This window comes from Eschscholzia californica, unplaced genomic scaffold (genome assembly GCF_041429995.1).
Source record: "Eschscholzia californica isolate CP2 unplaced genomic scaffold, dmEscCali1.0.p SCAF_3, whole genome shotgun sequence".
NCBI lineage: Eukaryota > Viridiplantae > Streptophyta > Magnoliopsida > Ranunculales > Papaveraceae > Eschscholzia > Eschscholzia californica.
This window is the reverse complement of record NW_028238420.1, coordinates 35,558,392-35,575,826: the sequence shown is the minus strand read 5'-3', so window position 1 is coordinate 35,575,826 and position 17,435 is coordinate 35,558,392. Positions and strand designations below refer to the sequence as shown.

Sequence of the window (17,435 nt, the reverse complement as noted above, 5' to 3'; positions counted from 1 at the left end):
TTGGTTATAAGGGTCCCTTCGTAAGGAGCAATCTCAAGTACGAAGTTTGACCTAGCGGTAAAGTTAATGCCATCAAGCCACCGTTAGGTAAAAAAATGGCCTACAGGTTTGGCCGCTCCTACCTCTTTCTCATTCATCTTCTCGTTCACCTTCTATCGATCTCTCTTGGTAATTTCTCACTAAAGTTTACGCCGTTAGCACCCATTTTTCCCTCTCTCTCTGTCTCTCGTAATCTCTCATTTCTTTGATTCAGAGCTAACAAACAGAGCATTTTAGATTTGATTTTTCAAGTTTATTTTCGGTTGAACCAGGTCGAAAGTCGAACTACACTTCGACATGGTCTAAGTGAATTAAACTCCAGTAAGAAGTTTAGTTTAGTGAAGTTCAATTCGGCGAGCTTATGTCGAACTTGTTGATGGAATTCGATACGAGCCAACCGAATCAACCTCCAGTAACTTCTCTTACTTGCTGTTACTAAATTAAGTGACTCCATGTCGAAATTGATATGGTAATTTGGCTCGAAGTCACCGAACTGAACTCTAGAACTAAAGAGAGGCTAATGGAGTAGATTTTGGTGGGTTGGTGTCGAATGTTGGAGTTAATTTCGGTTTTGTTCTTACCAAAATTACACACCAATTCTGTTGAACCACACCGAATTATCTATCGTGCTCCACTATTTTTTCTCTTCATATAACGAAAAAATAATTTATCAAACATGTTAATATAAGTTTGAGGAAAAGTCTCGCTTCTTCAGCTAGTCTTTGGGATGAGATAAATCCAACATCACTTTAGGGCAAGTTAGGTAGGACTAGGGGTGGGAATCGGTCTGGACGGGCGGGAAACGGACACTAACTCAACCGGTCCGGGCGGAACGGACACGAGTCTTAAGTGTCCACTCGGACATCCGGACAAAACGGGCGGACATTTCGGATTTTTCTCCAACAAAGTGCCCGTCCGTGACCGTTTTGATAGTCGGGCAAACCGGGTATCGGTCGGGCGAACACCGGTCACTAATGAACAAATAAAGAAATTTTTATTCGAAATTAAAAATGTTTAGTTGCTAAATACAACTTTCTAAAACTCCCACTTTACAATTTAAAAAAGTAAATGAATTCAAAATCGCAAGATAAGCATTAAGATTTCTCGTGGATTATGATCGGTTTCTATGCTTCTTCTCATGGATTACGATCGGTTTGTTGTGGATTCTCGGGTTATTGATGAGATACTGAGATTTTGGAGGAGATAGAGATTAGAGAAGTAGAACGACGAAGATAAGATTAAGAAAAGTGATTTCTAGGGTTATTTATTTTTACTCTTGAAATCTAATGGCTGTAGCTAACTCTACAAATCTAAAGGCTTAAAATCAATCATATAGGCGGGCGGGTATAACGGGTAGGATAAACGGACGAGTGTGGACGGGTTCGGTCGGGCGGACGATATAAGCGGGCGGACTCGGCCGGACCACCGGGTAAAGACCTATGCCCGCGTCCGTCCGCTTAAGATCTTTCGGTCGAGCGGGTACGGATCGATTCGGGCATCAGACGGTCACGGACCCTTCGGACTCGGACGGTCGTGGGCGGGTTCCGGGTTTCCGGTCCAAAATCCCACCCCTAGGTAGGACCAAACCCACAAGTGTATCCGAGTCCAAATTTAACCAAAGTTTTCAGGTCCGTGGGGAGAATAGGCTTCCATGCCCAATGTCTTTAAATAAGTGTTGGTGTTATTCCTTCATTAATTATGGGAAAGGACGATGGTCACTTTAATTGTCAGTAAAAGTCTCACTTCTTGGGCTAGCTTTTGGGAGCGACACGGACAAAACCTTTGGGACAAGTAAAACTCGTGTAGTACCACATATATAGAGAAATGATAATGGTCGGTGGTGCTGTGGTGGTGGGCTGTGACGGTGAAGAAAATGGAGAGAAAAGAGTGAAGGACTGAAAATGTAAGTACCATATTTTTTCCTCTTTAAAAATAGGGTATCTTCCAACCCAATAAAATCAATTGTGTCAAACTAGATTGACCAGTTTCTTCCAAAAGAAAAATCATATCTACAACGATTTTTTTTGTCCCTAAAAGAGAGTAGGCTACATTTTTAAAACCCCACATAAACTCTACTTGAGCGAAGATTTAATTTAGCCAGAACTATATATACAAGCATATTTAGATTGGCAAGAACAACAAACACAATTCGTACCGTCCCCTGTGAGTGATAAAGGCGCCTTCCTCAAAACAAATTTGAAGGAAGTTTGTGAAGGAAAGTGGCGCCACTAACACTTACGGGTTGCTCCTTAAAACTTCCCAACGAAAATGACATGAACCCAAAAAGCAAAAAGTATATAGTAAGAAAACTTCTCCACCATTTTGGGCATGGATGGATGATAGGCAATCTGTGAATTCTCATTTATTGATCCAAAGTTGGAGTAGTACTAGATCGACTCATGTGTTTCAGTGGTGGGACTAAGGTGACTTTTCGTGTCATTCACCTCACCACCCTCCTCCACCAAGATTTGTGGAATCACAGTAAACATGTGTTTTGTACGGCCCCAATATAATAATGTGAACCTTTCCAACTATTTATGGACCTCCTCCTGCTCTGCTCTTTCTTTTTCTGCACGTACAGTTTATTACTTTATCAAACTTCAATAAGTTTAGACGTTCAAGAATGTGGTGGTAAGTAGGGACCTAAAGTTCTGCCACTTAAGGGGCAAGGGTACTACTCATTATGTATAATGTAGCACTTGTTATTATAAATTTTGTATATAATTTCGAAGTGTTTATTATACATGACTAGTGGACTTATTATACATGACTAATGGACTTGTTCCACCATAGGTCGGTCACCTTTCAATTTATTTTTTTGGCTCCAATGGTTATATTAGTTCAAAAAAAAAAAAAAGACTATTTAATCACGTCCGTGTGGTTGGGGTGGGAGCCATGCTTTCGCACTGGTCGCCACCACAAGAGACACGTATTTCATGTTCACACTAAAATGTTTGGAGTCTTTGTTTTTTTTTCTAGAAATTGACTACGATAGTCATTACATGACATTGGTACATAATTAAGATTCGATAAACACAATATCCGCCTAAGTTAAAGGGAAAATGGTTGATTAGGTCAATATATTATACATAATTATAAAAAAAGCAAGTAATTTTTTCTATTAATTACAAGTTGCCAAAATATTATTAATAATTAGACATAAGGTTTAAAATAATATGAGTAATTAGTAATAAGGTCATTTTTTAAATTTTTAGTTCCCAAAATATCCTTATACATTAAAACTCACTTTCTCTCTAAACATCCAAATTCTTTTTTAGGGTTCATTCTCCTTTTCCTTCAATGCTTCTGCTTCTTCATCAATCCTCGTTTCTTGTTCTTATGATGCAAAAGCTATAATTTGGAAACAAGATAACCAGAATCAATGGACTCAATCTCATGTTTTTACGGATCGAAAATCTTCAGTAACATCGATTTCTTGAGCTCCTTATGAACTTGGTCTTTGTTCACCATTAGTTAAATCGATTTCTCTCGGACTCAAACCCTAGCTACTTCCCTCTCTACCGCCTCCTTTTTGTTTCAATCTCTTCAACTTCTACATTCCACTAGGTCAGTAAATTATAAACCACAACTTCTCTCTCTAGACAAAGCATACATTTTCTCCTAATTTTGTATAATTTCCGTGAATACAAATCTACTGTATAAGAGGAAGCTTGTTTGGAAAGTTCAACCTGATTGTTGTTAATGATGATGTGCAATAAGATCGGAATCCTTAGTTTATCTTATGATGATGAAGAAAATTTTCAACTTTGAAGAAGAAGAAACTTAGTTTTCTTTTTCGCGATTTGCAAATGGAGGTTACAGTTTCTGCACCTCGATATTACATTCTGCAGAGCTTGCAAATCATGTTTGCATTTTGCAAACCCCAGTTTGCAGTTTATATTTCGCAAACCCCATTTGTAGTTTTACATTTTGCAAAACAATTTATACAGATGTGTAATTTGATTTGAATGTACCTAATATACAGATGTTTGTTGAAACAATTTATCATTTCAATTGATTTTCATGTGTTTTATTGTGCACCTCACATACTTAATCGATCACTAGAACCAAGTGATTGATATAGATCGTAGTCTAGATCCACTCTCATGTGTCTTGTCACGCTTTATATAGTTGAGCGACTAGACCACCCGTTCGATCACTCTACATTAACCGTTGAGGATGTTCATTTGACTAGGTATGATCTCTGGATAAATGTAATGCTTAGGAAGGTCTACCCTAGTGATGATTATGCTTTTCCATCTTCAGTCTTTTCACTTAAATATCAATAACTTATATGGTCAAGAACTTCTTTTGTGTGGTCTAATAATAGCTTACATTTGTAGCTCGAGTCATTGAGGAGGAGATGTTTGGGATTGACAACTTGTGTTGGATTTCGGCAAACGCTACATCCGAGGCTTCCAGACGGGCAGAATTTTTAATTTTGCAGACTGGGATGACAGCATTTGGGAAAACATTTTATAGAAATCAAAGTGATCTTGTACCAAATGTAGGTTAATTGGACCATGTGTCTATTTACTTGAGATTTCTTTTGCGAGCTGAACAATTTGTCATAACGAAAAAAGCAAGAGTAATTTCATTTCTCCTTTCTTCTTTCTTTGCGTAGCTTGCAACAAAACTGGAAGCACTTTGAGATGAATACATGCGCTTCGCTGTCGAAAATGTGCTTCTGTGCTTAGGGAATACTATTCAACTGTGGAGACAATTACAGGTATTATTCTGTGCACTAGCTTCTCTTGTAATTGGTGTAACTAATGAGTTATGGGTTAGCTTGTAATAAAATTTGAATTTGAAGTCTTGGAGGTTGATAAAATCAGTGGTACTTGCACACTTGTGTATTTTATTAGCCGAATAGTTGATTCATTGTTATGCTGTTTAGATATGCTACTTGAGAAAGGAGAGATCAAAGCTGAAGAGATTTGGGACACCTACAAAAAATCTCCACGGATACCTCGTCAGGTACCTCTTTTTGTCCCATTTCCTGCTCACAATAAAGCAGCCCATGGTCTGTATCTTTACAAATTTTTGCCCTATAAAGAGATAGGGAGTAATTCCAAAATTTTGATTGGGGTTTGCTAGTTCTTTTTATCTTTTTAAAATGTTAATGTACCAAATTGTGTCTGAGAATTTGTTGTCATCCATAACTTTATTCCTGCAATTGGAACTTGCTACTATCTGTAGCAATTTGTGTAGTTGGAGCTTTTATTTGCATTTTAATACTAATCTGGATTTGTGGAAGATGCACAGGCAAATTATGTGATTAAAAAAGAATCAAAGATACCAAAGAATAGGTAAAATATGATAAATAGAATCCAGCTTCTTAAAAAAAAAACTAACTTTGAAACTGAAAGGTGATTCAAGTAAAATTTCCTAGAGAGAGAAAGAGGGAGATGCTCACAGTCATGGCGCGTCTAACATCAGGGAACTGAAAGCGAAGCTCAATAGGGTTACTACTGGTAGTCTCTTTATGGAGTTCCATCTCCTCCTTAGGAACTATAATCTCACCATATCCATCCTCCAATACACAGAAATTATTCTTCTGTGATCCCGATTCAAACACCATTGTTATTAACCAATCAATGTCAATATCAGTGAATAAATGAAGGGAAAAGAAGAATCAAACAACCCAGAAAAGAAAATAAAGAAGTTGGCCGGCAATAAAAGATGTGATAGACAAAGTGGAACGTTACTCCATTCCTATAACAAGATATTTTACTTACCTTTGTTCTTTTTTTTTAAATGCCAGGGATCTTCATTATTAAAAGTTGACTGGGCCAATCCCTCCACAAGTTGGAGAAGATTTCTCTGCGTACTATTAGAGTGGTTGTACACTTCTAAAGGCTAAGGAGAGATGATTTTTTGAAACCTTAGATAGAAGATTCATTAACTAAATGTTAAGAAATTATGTTTCCCAACTCTCAGGGTGTCAAAGAGACTAAGGCTCGCATGGAGGAAAGGTTCAATACCGGCAAAGAGACTAAGGCTCGCATGGAGGAAAGGTTCAATACCGGCAGGAACATGAGGTTCTTCACCAAGCTTAGGTACTCTAAGAACAAATAGAGAAAATAAACTTTTGCTGAACTAGATGTCTCTTTGTTTTCTGCTTCAAATGACACCTGCTTTGTTTGAAATGACACTTACATTATGAGAAAGTATTGTTACTTTGATCTGCTTCGTGTATAGTGGTCTTGTTGACTTGTTTCATTACTTTTAAAGTAGTTCATATTGGCTTTGGTTCAAAATATGAGTTAGGCTTACAACAATGGCCTATACTAAACTTGATTCAACAGTTATCGGGCTTATCACATCGTTTTGATATAGCAATGCCTTGTAACGACATGTTTGCAGTTTACATTATGCAAACACATGTTTGCAAAACAGATTGTTGCAAACACATGTTTGCAGAACTTGTTTGCAAACACCTATTTGCAAAATAGATTGTTGGAAACACATGTTTGCAAAAAAAACGTAAAGGGAAAAAACGCCGTTTTTGTCTCGGAAACACGTTAGCAGAACAGATTGTTGCAAACACGTTTGCATAGCAGATTGTTGCAAACACGTTTGCATAGCAGATTGTTGCAAACACGTTTGCATAGCAGATTGTTGCAAACGACTTTGCATAACAGATTGTTGCAAACGACTTTACATAACAGATTGTTGCAAACGTGTTTGCATAACAGATTGTTGCAAACACGTTTGCAGAAAAACGTGAAGGGAAAAACGCCGTTTTTTTCTGGGTTTTTTTTTTTTTTGAAAAAAAAGTATTGAAAGTGGATCTTGTTAGAAAGCTAATGAAAAATCAATTCTAAATATATAATTTTTATAGAAATCCGACATCTCAAACAAAAGTTATATCGATTTAAAGTTTAAAGAAAAATAAAATAATTTAGTTACACAAAATGACAAAAAAAGGTATTTTAGTATTTGCACACTTTTTGACCTGAATAATAATTTTCAAATGTTTTGTGCTTTTCTAATCATTTTCAAAATTATTTTGACCTTTCTAGAAATTATCTCTAAGTTAAACCACCAATACCCAAAGCCCAAAAACATACCAAAGTACCTAAAACCCAACGTACTTGTTTTATTTATACCTTTAATAATTCAAATGCAAATACTATGATACCACCTCCTCTAGAGAATCGAACTTGGGACCCCTAGATATTTGGAGTTCGTGCACTACGAATTGAGTTATCAGTTCTTGGCAAAATGTTGAAGAGTTAATTGTCCCAAAATTGCTTTTTTTTCATCTCATTTGAAGTAGTTCAATTGGTGTACCACTTATTATTAAAAAAATTGGTGTACCACTTGGACTTTTTTTTTTTGTTGAAAGGTACCACTTGGACTTTATTTTGGTTCTATGTTCAAGCCCCATCATGTACACTTTTATTTTTATTTATTTTTGTAATACTTCAAACTCATCGTGCATGCTAGGTCAATGGTTTGAGTCTATTGTCCATTGCTTACTATAACCATCTAAAATCTCAGTTGATATGGCATTTCAAAATAAACGAAAACATTAGGGTCCATGAATCTTTTATCTTCTTTACCTCAGTTGGCAGGGTGGCGAAGAAGGCGTTGGTTGTGAAAGTAGTGGTGGTGGAAGAAGGAGATAAGAGAGTTAAAAAAAAGTGAAGGTCCTCGGTAGAAAGTCGCAGAGAGAAAGATGAATTGAAGGAGAAAGAGATATGAAATAGATCCAAATAAAAGAAATTGTAGTTACAAAAATGCCATAAAAGTATAAACCAATGATTTGACGAAAATTGGGTCAAATCAAGCTGTCAAACACAATTGGAAGCTCAATAAAACCACCGAACACTTATGTGGCCAAATCAGCTAATTCATCACAAATTGGAGACTAATACGAAATTAACCCTATAATAAAATTATAAAAAGAGTAACACATGGTATTATTGTTTTAATATGTTGTCAACTGATGTGGTAAATTTTGCGAAATTTCATTCCTAAATGTTATTAATTAATTTTTATCTAATACAACCCGCTCCTGCGTGGCAAGTTTGGGTTGTCACCGCCAGTTGTAGTGGCCAAAAATCGTATTAGGCCACTTCACCTAAACGCCGCCTAGGCCCAATCTAATTTGCATAAACATCACCTGGGCCTAGCCCACTTGCCCACTAGTTGTCCAACGTGGAATTCGACCCACTAAAGGTCCAAACGGCTCTAAACCCTTGTGGACGTCCATCTAGACGAACAACAACCCATGAAAAGTAACATTACTAGCACTCCTTTGTCACCCTCAACCAAGCGAGCAGTTGTCAATTCAACCTCAACTCCGAAGGTTTCTCCACATGCCACTTGACTAGGTCAGTCAAAGACCCCGCGTCACCTCAAATATCTCGAAGTCACCTCTGACTACGTAGAATCTAGGGTTGAGGTGGAGCAATCGCACGGTCAAGCTGCTTTAGACGACAGATCGACGGCTAGAACGAGTCTCCCTTAGGGTTCAGAGTCATCCTCGACCCCAATTATTTCGGATCTGATAGACTCCACGAGTCCATCAGTCGCCTATAAATAGAGGGAGACTCAGACTCCAAAGGCATCGAATACCAGCTAGACACCTACTGAATACTCTTTTCTCTCTCTCTCCTACTTGTTATCTTCTAATCAGTAATCTAGACAACGATAACATACCTTCGAACTCCAGTAGACTTAAAGCATTATCTTCTAGTAGATCACTCCAGACGGCGATATTCTATCTTCAAGCTCCATCACTTTGGAAGTTCTTCTAAAGTCTCTGTTCTATCTCGCTTCTCCATTTGCCAGAATTTCTGATCGAGGCGACCTCTCGACCTGCTCCGATAGATCAACCCGACCAACTACCCCGTAGAGTCGAAGCTCCGGCCACTCTACGAGTCTAGCCACCCTCCGACGATACAATACGGTGACACCCTCAGCATTCCACCATTTAATATATACCTTATTTATAGTTTGCTGACTTGACCGTCGGAGTGTCCTTGGCAGACACCATCCCGGTGTCCCCAAGACTTCACGATTTCTACTTGTTTTTGTCTGTCTACAGGTCCAACCAGAACTTCTTCCGTCTCGAGATCTAAAGCCCAAGTTGTCGGTGGCCCACTAATCGACCTTCTGTTAATTGTGTGATTTTCTACCGTCCACACCAGTCATGTTACTGTTTCTAACAAGTTGGAGATAACAGGTCTAGAATACAAAATTCCACGCCTGTCACGCCCCACCAAATCCATAACGGTTCAAGATGACACTACTTGTGTATTGTTCTGTTGTCTCTCCTCTTAAATGGATCGTGTCGGTTTGTTTTCAGGTCGACACGGTCCATTGGCCACCACTTGGCATTATCAGACAATATTAAACAGGTTATGTCGGGCAATAATTGATGGGGCAGACTCGCATGGAATGCAGGATAACACTTTAAAACCTTACGCTGACCTGTTAATTTCATTGGGTCGGTCCGGTTGAATCCCTATTTGAATCTCGGGTGTGTACGGATTCTGGTAGTTTTGAATTATGAGATATTTTTCCTTTCACCCTAGTGATGAATTAGCACAACTGGTTCATGTTAGGGCCCAACCTGATTATGCCCACTACACAACATTGGTGACAGATTAAGGACGATGATGCCTGACAACAGGAACCATCCCGTTAAAGCTAAACCCCACTTCTAATATTTCAAAGGTGGGTATTTAAAGACTTCTATCAAAGGCTAAGATTGCACGTGTGCCTTTTTAAGGAAAGGGACCCAATATTTCAGTTTCCCTTGGGAATAAATGGAATTCTTCATTTTATTCCAAGGCATATGGATCAAGTATTGATTCCAATTTGACTCCGATTTTGTGACCAACTGAAAAATTGGCCCAACATTCTTATTTGACCCTTCGGGAGTCTAATTTTGTTACTCAAATTTAACTGCTAATGTTCTTTTTCTGCATTTTACCCTTCATTTGAAAAGGTTCTACTCCCTATCATTCATCTCTCACATTGGAAAGAGTTGTCGGCAAACGGCGACTCACAATATGCCGACGACTTTCTTCTTCTTCCTCCTCACCAATAGCACCACCTTCCTCATCCTCTTTCTTTATCTTCATTCTTCTTCCTCCTCCGCCAATAGCACCACCTCTCTCTCTCTCTCTCCCTCCCTCCCTCCGTCTCTTCCTCTCTCTCTCTCTCTCTCATGAAATACATAGGGTTTGCTTGTGGAATAAACCTCGTGCAGTCTATAAGGCTTTTGCTTGTAAACTCTGCGAGTCTTCTTTTTTTTGAATTTTGGACATAAATATGAAGTTTTTTTAGGTTTCCACTGCGTCACTTAGTTTAGATGTCCATGGATTTAATAAGTCCCAATCCAGTTTTTTTGAGTCGCATCACTTTGTTTAGATGTCCATAAATTTAACAGAAAATTAGGCTGAAGATTCAACTTCAAACTTTTTTTTAGTTAAAAAGATAAGTTACATATTTTTTTGTTAAAAATCTAAATTTTATATTTTGTTTTGTTAAAAACCCAATAATTTTTGCAAAAGTGTTGCAAAGCTGTTGTAAGGTGTTGTAAGGGGCTCCAAATTATTGCAAAGCGGTTTTAAAGTTGTTGTAAAGCTTTGCAAAATTGTCGCAAGAGTTGCAAATTAAGAAAAGTACTCAGGTAGTTGAAGACTAAAAAAAATTGACTAATCCCTTTTAACCAAGGTTCGAATTTTGTAGGAAATTTTGACCAAATTTTCGGTAATTTAACAAGTCCCAATCCCCTCATACTTTTGTCTCCTTCAAATGCAAAAGGTAATAGAGGGAATAGATGTTCAAATATAACATCTTGAATGAAATTATAGCTTTGTAAAAAAAATGTGTAATTGCAAATAATATCTTAATACACAAATTGGTAACATCACTTTCATATTAGGTCGAGAATTTTGGCCTCAAAAACAAATTTCATTTTATTTCATATATTACAATTTTTGCGGAAGCGAGTAGATTTAGGGTGCACAAATATTGTGATTTGTTATGATTAAAACTTGTAAAAATAACATCTTGAAGGGCCAGTTAATCAAATTAAGGAGACAAGGATATGTGACCTTATCGAATTTTGTTTAAATTTGTATGTTTGAACACTAAAGTCAGCCGGCACAAATACACCTAAGGAAATATAAAATGCTAAATACTCGACAAGCAAACATTTTAAATTGACCAATTTTTGTTGAATTTTAAATGACGTACAGCTTTTAGTCTTTAATGTATTGGAGGACAAATCTTCATTTCCAAAGATTTATATTTTGGCATTTACTTTATTATATTATTTAATGGAGCACTAAAAAATTTTGTTCTTCTCCAACTGATTAGTTGGATATTTGTAACAAGTCTTTCATTCCATTTAGGTCACTATCTAAAATTTTTAAATGTTTATTAGGTGTAACATTCCCAATTTCCCTAGTAACTTAGGTCCCTTTTGGTATACTTCTCATTCTTATTTTATGATTTTAATTATTAGATACAATTTCAATGATTTTTTTAACGATGATACTCTGCCAGACTTTGATGTCAGGTGGACGGAATATCTAGAGATAAATTGACTCGTCAAACCTAACCATCTAGCTCACCCATCGAATTGACATTGGGTGGTTAGTGCGGAGAAGATAAGAAGAAGACGATAGAGAGGCAAAGAGAGAGAGAGGGACTGAAGGAGACACTAGGTTGTGTGGTGAGAAGAAAGGGTATTTAAGTTATAATATAGTCAACCACACTACTTTTATATGGCGTGTTATCTACGATTGTCGGAGAAGGTTACCTGCTACTGGTGCCAGGTAGAAAACTCCTCTCCACGAAGAGTCGAAGAAATTCTCTTTGGTCGGAGTTCCTGCCAGCAGAGACCTAGATAGAAAGAGACCAAAAGAGACATGAGAAAAAGAGGTGAAAGATGGAGAAAGACCAAGCAAGAGAGAAGGTGTTGGAGGTGATGATGGCGACAAATGTGGTGAGAGAATAAGAATTCTCTTTTTTATTTTTTTGATTGTAGGCCGTCGGAGAAGATCGTCAGTCGACGACCTTCTGCCGACGACCTTAGTGAGATGGAGAGAGAGAAATGAAGTGGAACAATGAGAAATGAAGTGTAACAATAAAAAAGTGAAGTGTATGAGGAAGATAAAGACGACGTGGAAAAAAGAAAGATAGAAAATTATTTATAGTGTGAGAATAGTCCCACGTGAGAGAAAGACTATCTAGCAACCAAGAATATAATGTTTAGGTGCTCTCCACTCATTGCCAATTGATTTTGAGTTGGATGACCACAAAGTTGGCATGGTATCAGAGCTAGGGCCACACGTGCTCTACGTGACCCGAAAAAAAAATATGTGTTAGGCTAACCACGCCACACGTGAGGAGGCGTGTGAGAATAGTCTCGCATGAGAGAAAGACTATCTATCAACCAAGAATATAATGTCTAAGTCATCTTCACTCATTGTCAATTGATTTTGAGTTGATGACCACAAAATTAACAGATATGCTATCATGCCAAATTCGAGAAAAAATGATATCTTTTGTCTTTGGTGGACAAAACAAACTGCCAAACATTCATAAGGGTCAAATGGTTTGTTGCTAAGAAGTTTGAGGTCAAAATGAAATGAACTCATTTTATTAAGAAACATAGCCGGTATTTTTTTTAACCTCCTTGATTTTTCTCATTTTTTTTTTTTGATATTTGACTATCACTTTTTTCTTTGGAATTTGTCATATGATAGTCATTACAATGGCGTAGATACTTTAAAGATGTGATAAGCATGGTAACAGCCAGATTAAACATGAACAAATCTAAAACCCAATTACATTATTTATGCCCTAATAATCTCAAATTCAATAATCCAGAAATTCCACTTCTGGGAATCGAACACGGGACGTCCAGAGACCTTTGAAATATATGTCGATATTTCAACCACTTGGGCAACGAAGTGTTGACCTTAATTTTTTCCTTTTAAGATTTCTACTTAAAAGAGAAAGATGAAAAAGAAAATGTATACTCTATTTTATCATGGGCGTGTAGAAGAAACTCAAAACATTACTCAAAATTCTATAAATATTAAGGTTGAAGAAACTCAAAACAAAAGAGAGGAAGAAAGAAGGAAATCTAGAGAGAGAGAGAGAGAGAAACGGAAAGATGACAAAAATACCCTCGCCAGAACTTCACTTCGTTCTTGTACACGGGATAGGAGGAGGAGGTTGGTGTTGGTACAAAATCCGGTGTCTATTAGAGAGTTGTGGCTACAAAGTTTCATGTGTTGATCTGAAAAGTGCCGGAACCGATCAAACCGATCCAAATTCAATTCTAACATTTGATGCTTATAATCAGCCACTTATTAGTTTATTGTCGGCTTTACCCGAAACCGATAAGGTTTTTCTTTTCTCCTCTCTCTCCTTTCTGTCTCTAAATTCTAGTCTATCACATGATTGAAATATGATTTGTAGGTACTACAATTAACCTTCACTTAATTGATTTTTATTGTTAATTAAAATGAAAAAGTACAATCATGTACTTTTATGTAGAGATATTTTATAATTTACATCTTTTTTGATTTTTTTTTTCGTTCTATAATGTTCAGATAATTTTGGTCGGACATAGTGCCGGAGGATTGAGCGTTACCCATGCAATTCACAAGTTTGGAAAGAAAATACGTTTAGCGATTTATGTTGCTGCAACCATGTTACCATTTGGATTCTTGACCAAAGAAGATATCAAAGATGTAATTTCCTTCTAACTTACCCTTATCTTAATTTTTGTCCATATATAAAAAGATTATACTCTTTCATAAGAAATGGGTATAGTCTCTTAATAAAATCCTAGAATCAATAACTTGCTAAGGTAAGAATATATGCTTATTCATACAAATTCACATTGATAGTGTATTAAAGATATAAAATGTGCATATTTAGTTGATAGAAATGTTTTTATTGATTGATATCCGCATGCAAATTCCAAGTCAATTAGAAAAACATAATAAATAATGGCCAGCGCTTTGGGGAAAGCTAAAAAGTTTCCGGGGTGTGAAGACTTGGTCAAAAATTGGTCAAATTTGTTTGACAATTTTATTTAGGGGAAAGCAAAATAGCTTCTCCACCTCACCTCTCTCTCTCTCCACCTCACTTCTCTCTCTCCACCTCACTTCTCTCTCTCCACCTCACCTCTATCTTCTCCGATAAGGTCGCCGGCCGGAAAATTTTCCGGCCGGCGACCATTTAAAAAAAAAAAAAAAAAACAAATTTTCACTCTCTCTCTAGGAACTCCGGCGAAGGGGTTCCCTTCGCCGGAGTTCCGGTCTGTTGAAGAACAGACCGGAACTGGTCTGTTCTTCAACAGACCAGATCGGTCTGTTCTTCAACAGACCGGAAGTGGTCTGTTGAAGAACAGACCAGTCCGGTCTGTTCTTCAACAGATCCGGCCTGTTGAAGACCGGATCTGTTGAAGAACAGACCACTTCCGGTCTGTTCTTCAACAGACCACTTCCGGTCTGTTGAAGAACAGACCGATCTGGTCTGTTCTTCAACAGACCCGATCTGGTCTGTTGAAGAACAGACCAGATCCGGTCTGTTCTTCAACAGGCCAGATCGGTCTGTTGAAGAACAGACCAGTTCCGGTCTGTTCTTCAACAGACCGGGACTCCGGCGAAGGGAAACCCCTTCGCCGGAGTTTAGAGAGAGAGAGAGAGAGTGAAATTTTTTTTTTTTTTTTTTTAAATGGTCGCCGGCCGGAAAATTTTCCGGCCGGCGACCAAATCGGAGAAGACAAAGAGGTGAGGTGGAGAGAGAGTGAGGTGAGGTGGAGAGAGAGTGAGGTGAGGTGGAGGTAGAGTGAGGTGAGGTGGAGATAGATTGAGGTGAGGTGGAGTGTTTTTTTTTATTTCCCCTTAAAATTTATTTCCCCGGAAAATCTCTAAAATTATGCATATTCCCTTTAAAATTTTACACCCCGGAAACTATTTAGCTTTCCCCAAAGCGCTGGCCTAAATAATTATGGTGTAACAATATATTTCCTAGAGTATGTGAAATCTTTGGGTTTATGGATTTGAGATTATTAGGGTATAAATAATGTAGTCGGACTCTAGGACATAGTTAGTTGGGCTTTAGGCCATAGTGTGGTTGGAATTTAGGCTTGTTCTGGTTAAATTTGACAGTTATCGTGTTTATCGCATCTTTAATGTATCAACGCCATTGTAATGACTATCGTTCATCGTAGTCAATTTTCAAAAAAATAAAAATAATTATACACCTAAACATAAATCATATTTGTACGGTGTTAATGGTTATAAATATTTTTCATTTCAAAAAAATAATATTTTTAAAACGTCACATCGACATAGATAATTCTTATTGTTTAGCTTTTGTATTTTTTGTGTGATATACTGCATATATGTCACTAAATTGGATGAAGATAGAAAAATTGATGCAATTATTTAGTGACGATGGGTGATGGGGTCCTGTAACGGCATTGGGTTCAAAGTTTCAATCATTTTTGGCAGTATGTATTTATTTATTTGTGGGTGGCTATAAACCAAGGTCACACTGACAAATTAGGTACGTGCTGACATCATTTAAATTGACATTCATCTGTTGAGTGTTTTTTCTTGGTGCATCTTTCAATTTATTCTAGGGCTTCCGTCTCTCTTAGCGTTTGTTCTACGGAATGTGACAGTACGAGGGTACTAGGGTTGAACTTAATCTAACATCGGCTTGAGCGATTCTGTTTCATCCTAGTCTGAATGTCATTGGATTACCTTAATATGTGGGTTTCGAAATGCTCAGATCGAACTCAAGGGAGTGTCAAGAGAGAGGTGGGCGAAGAGGAAATGGACATGACACCTTTAGGGGCACCCTTCTTCTTCTTTTGTTGAAGGAATTTGTCTAACAGAGCATATTTCGATTTCATTTTTGAAATGGATCACTTAGTTTTAATAGATGACTAGTAAAGAAGATTAAATTTGACCTAACCAAGTGGTATATTTACCATTTACTCCACTTGCAAATTTTGATTTGTTTCAATGAGCTTATTAGTAAACAGAGATTTAGAAAATAAACTAGTTAGACTTTTCTATTTATATGTTTTTCGAATAATAAACTCGTGATTAATATGCTTCAACTGTGTGCTATTATCAAATATGGACAGGGTGTACCACATTTATCAGAATTCGGGGATGTAAACGAGTTAGGGTTCGCGGAGGGACCAGATAAACCTCCGACCAGTATACGTGTGAAAAAAGAATTTCAACGGGATATCATTTACCATATGAGCCCTCTTGAGGTAATTTATGAAAGATGTTATTTGTACTCTGAACCAATGTCTGACTTTTACTAGTTTCCTCTAAAACTGAGTATATCAACATTTGTTCACATCATATGTTAAAAACAACCTAATGATTTAAATAAAAAAAATTTGATAGTCTAGTCCAAGATATGACTATGTATGTATTCTGGAAAATTTTACGACATATTCGCTTCAGAATTAAGCTTATTAAATCAAGGTACATATTTTTGTGGTTGGATTTTCAGGATTCAACCCTAGCATCGATGTTATTGAAGCCCGGCCCAATTCGAGCATTACTAGATGCACAATTCAAACAAGTTGTAGATGATTTTGATCAAGTGAAACGTGTTTGCATCAAAACAATGCACGATCGAGTTATGAAGCCGGAGCAACAAGATGCAATGATAGAGAAATGGGCACCGTCCGACTTGTACGTATTGGAGAGCGATCATAGCCCCATGTTCTCCACTCCTTTTCTTCTCTTTGGTTTCTTAATAAAAGCCGTTGCAATGGTTTAGATTGATTGTTTTACTTTTGCCATTGGTACACAGAAATCAAAATTCCTAACATTTGTGAAGTGGTTTAGATTAAAGCAGTGCTTGTTTATTTTATTTATCTGATTCGTCGGAACGGTATCTCAGGTTAATCTCAAAACACTTATTTTTTGTATGATGATTGTTTATATCTAATTCAACCATTTGTCTCATCTGAATAGGTAGTTGAGACTGATTTTGAGTCTACTTTGAGTCATACTTAAAGTAACTCTTAACCAATAATCTATTATCTTAATTGTAATATATCAAACTCAGACTATGTGCATTCAGACATGTGACACTCAGGGGGCGAGAAACGAACGCTAGACTATGCTAGCATACTAACAAGACATATGCAAAACGGTGGATGTTCGAAGAGTAGCATATGAAAATTGAGTTTTTTTTTTTCCTTTTATGAACATGTTGTATATGAAGATGTTATATCAAAATGAAATCAAAATTCATCCCAATCATGAAAATACAACAACGGCCCATTAGCTCAGTTGGTTAGAGCGTCGTGCTAATAACGCGAAGGTCGCAGGTTCGAGACCTGCATGGGCCAAAATTATTTTTCT

The 17,435-nt window shown here is 37.2% G+C and overlaps 1 protein-coding gene, 1 long non-coding RNA gene and 1 other non-coding gene across 4 annotated transcripts; all 3 read left to right on the top strand.

Annotated features, from left to right (window-relative positions):
- The first annotated feature begins 3,315 nt into the window (after nt 1-3,315).
- On the top strand, nt 3,316-6,012 carry LOC147549861 (uncharacterized). 2 transcript variants are annotated; one of them, XR_015236537.1, is made up of 5 exons: nt 3,316-3,606; nt 4,383-4,546; nt 4,664-4,768; nt 4,937-5,016; nt 5,980-6,012. It is a non-coding gene; the product is annotated as an uncharacterized LOC147549861 (long non-coding RNA). The 2 variants fall into 2 exon arrangements; XR_015236536.1 differs by lacking the exon at nt 5,980-6,012 and adding an exon at nt 5,804-5,942.
- A 6,976-nt stretch (nt 6,013-12,988) lies between these two features.
- On the top strand, nt 12,989-16,996 carry LOC147549860 (methylesterase 17-like). The gene is made up of 4 exons (XM_086670909.1): nt 12,989-13,423; nt 13,632-13,772; nt 16,190-16,324; nt 16,573-16,996. The coding sequence occupies exons 1-4, from the start codon at nt 13,190-13,192 to the stop codon at nt 16,843-16,845; spliced, it is 783 nt and encodes a 260-aa protein (XP_086527035.1). The 5' UTR covers nt 12,989-13,189; the 3' UTR covers nt 16,846-16,996.
- A 352-nt stretch (nt 16,997-17,348) lies between these two features.
- TRNAI-AAU (transfer RNA isoleucine (anticodon AAU)) lies at nt 17,349-17,422 on the top strand. The gene has a single exon. It is a non-coding gene; the product is annotated as a tRNA-Ile (tRNA).
- The last annotated feature ends 13 nt before the right edge of the window (nt 17,423-17,435 follow it).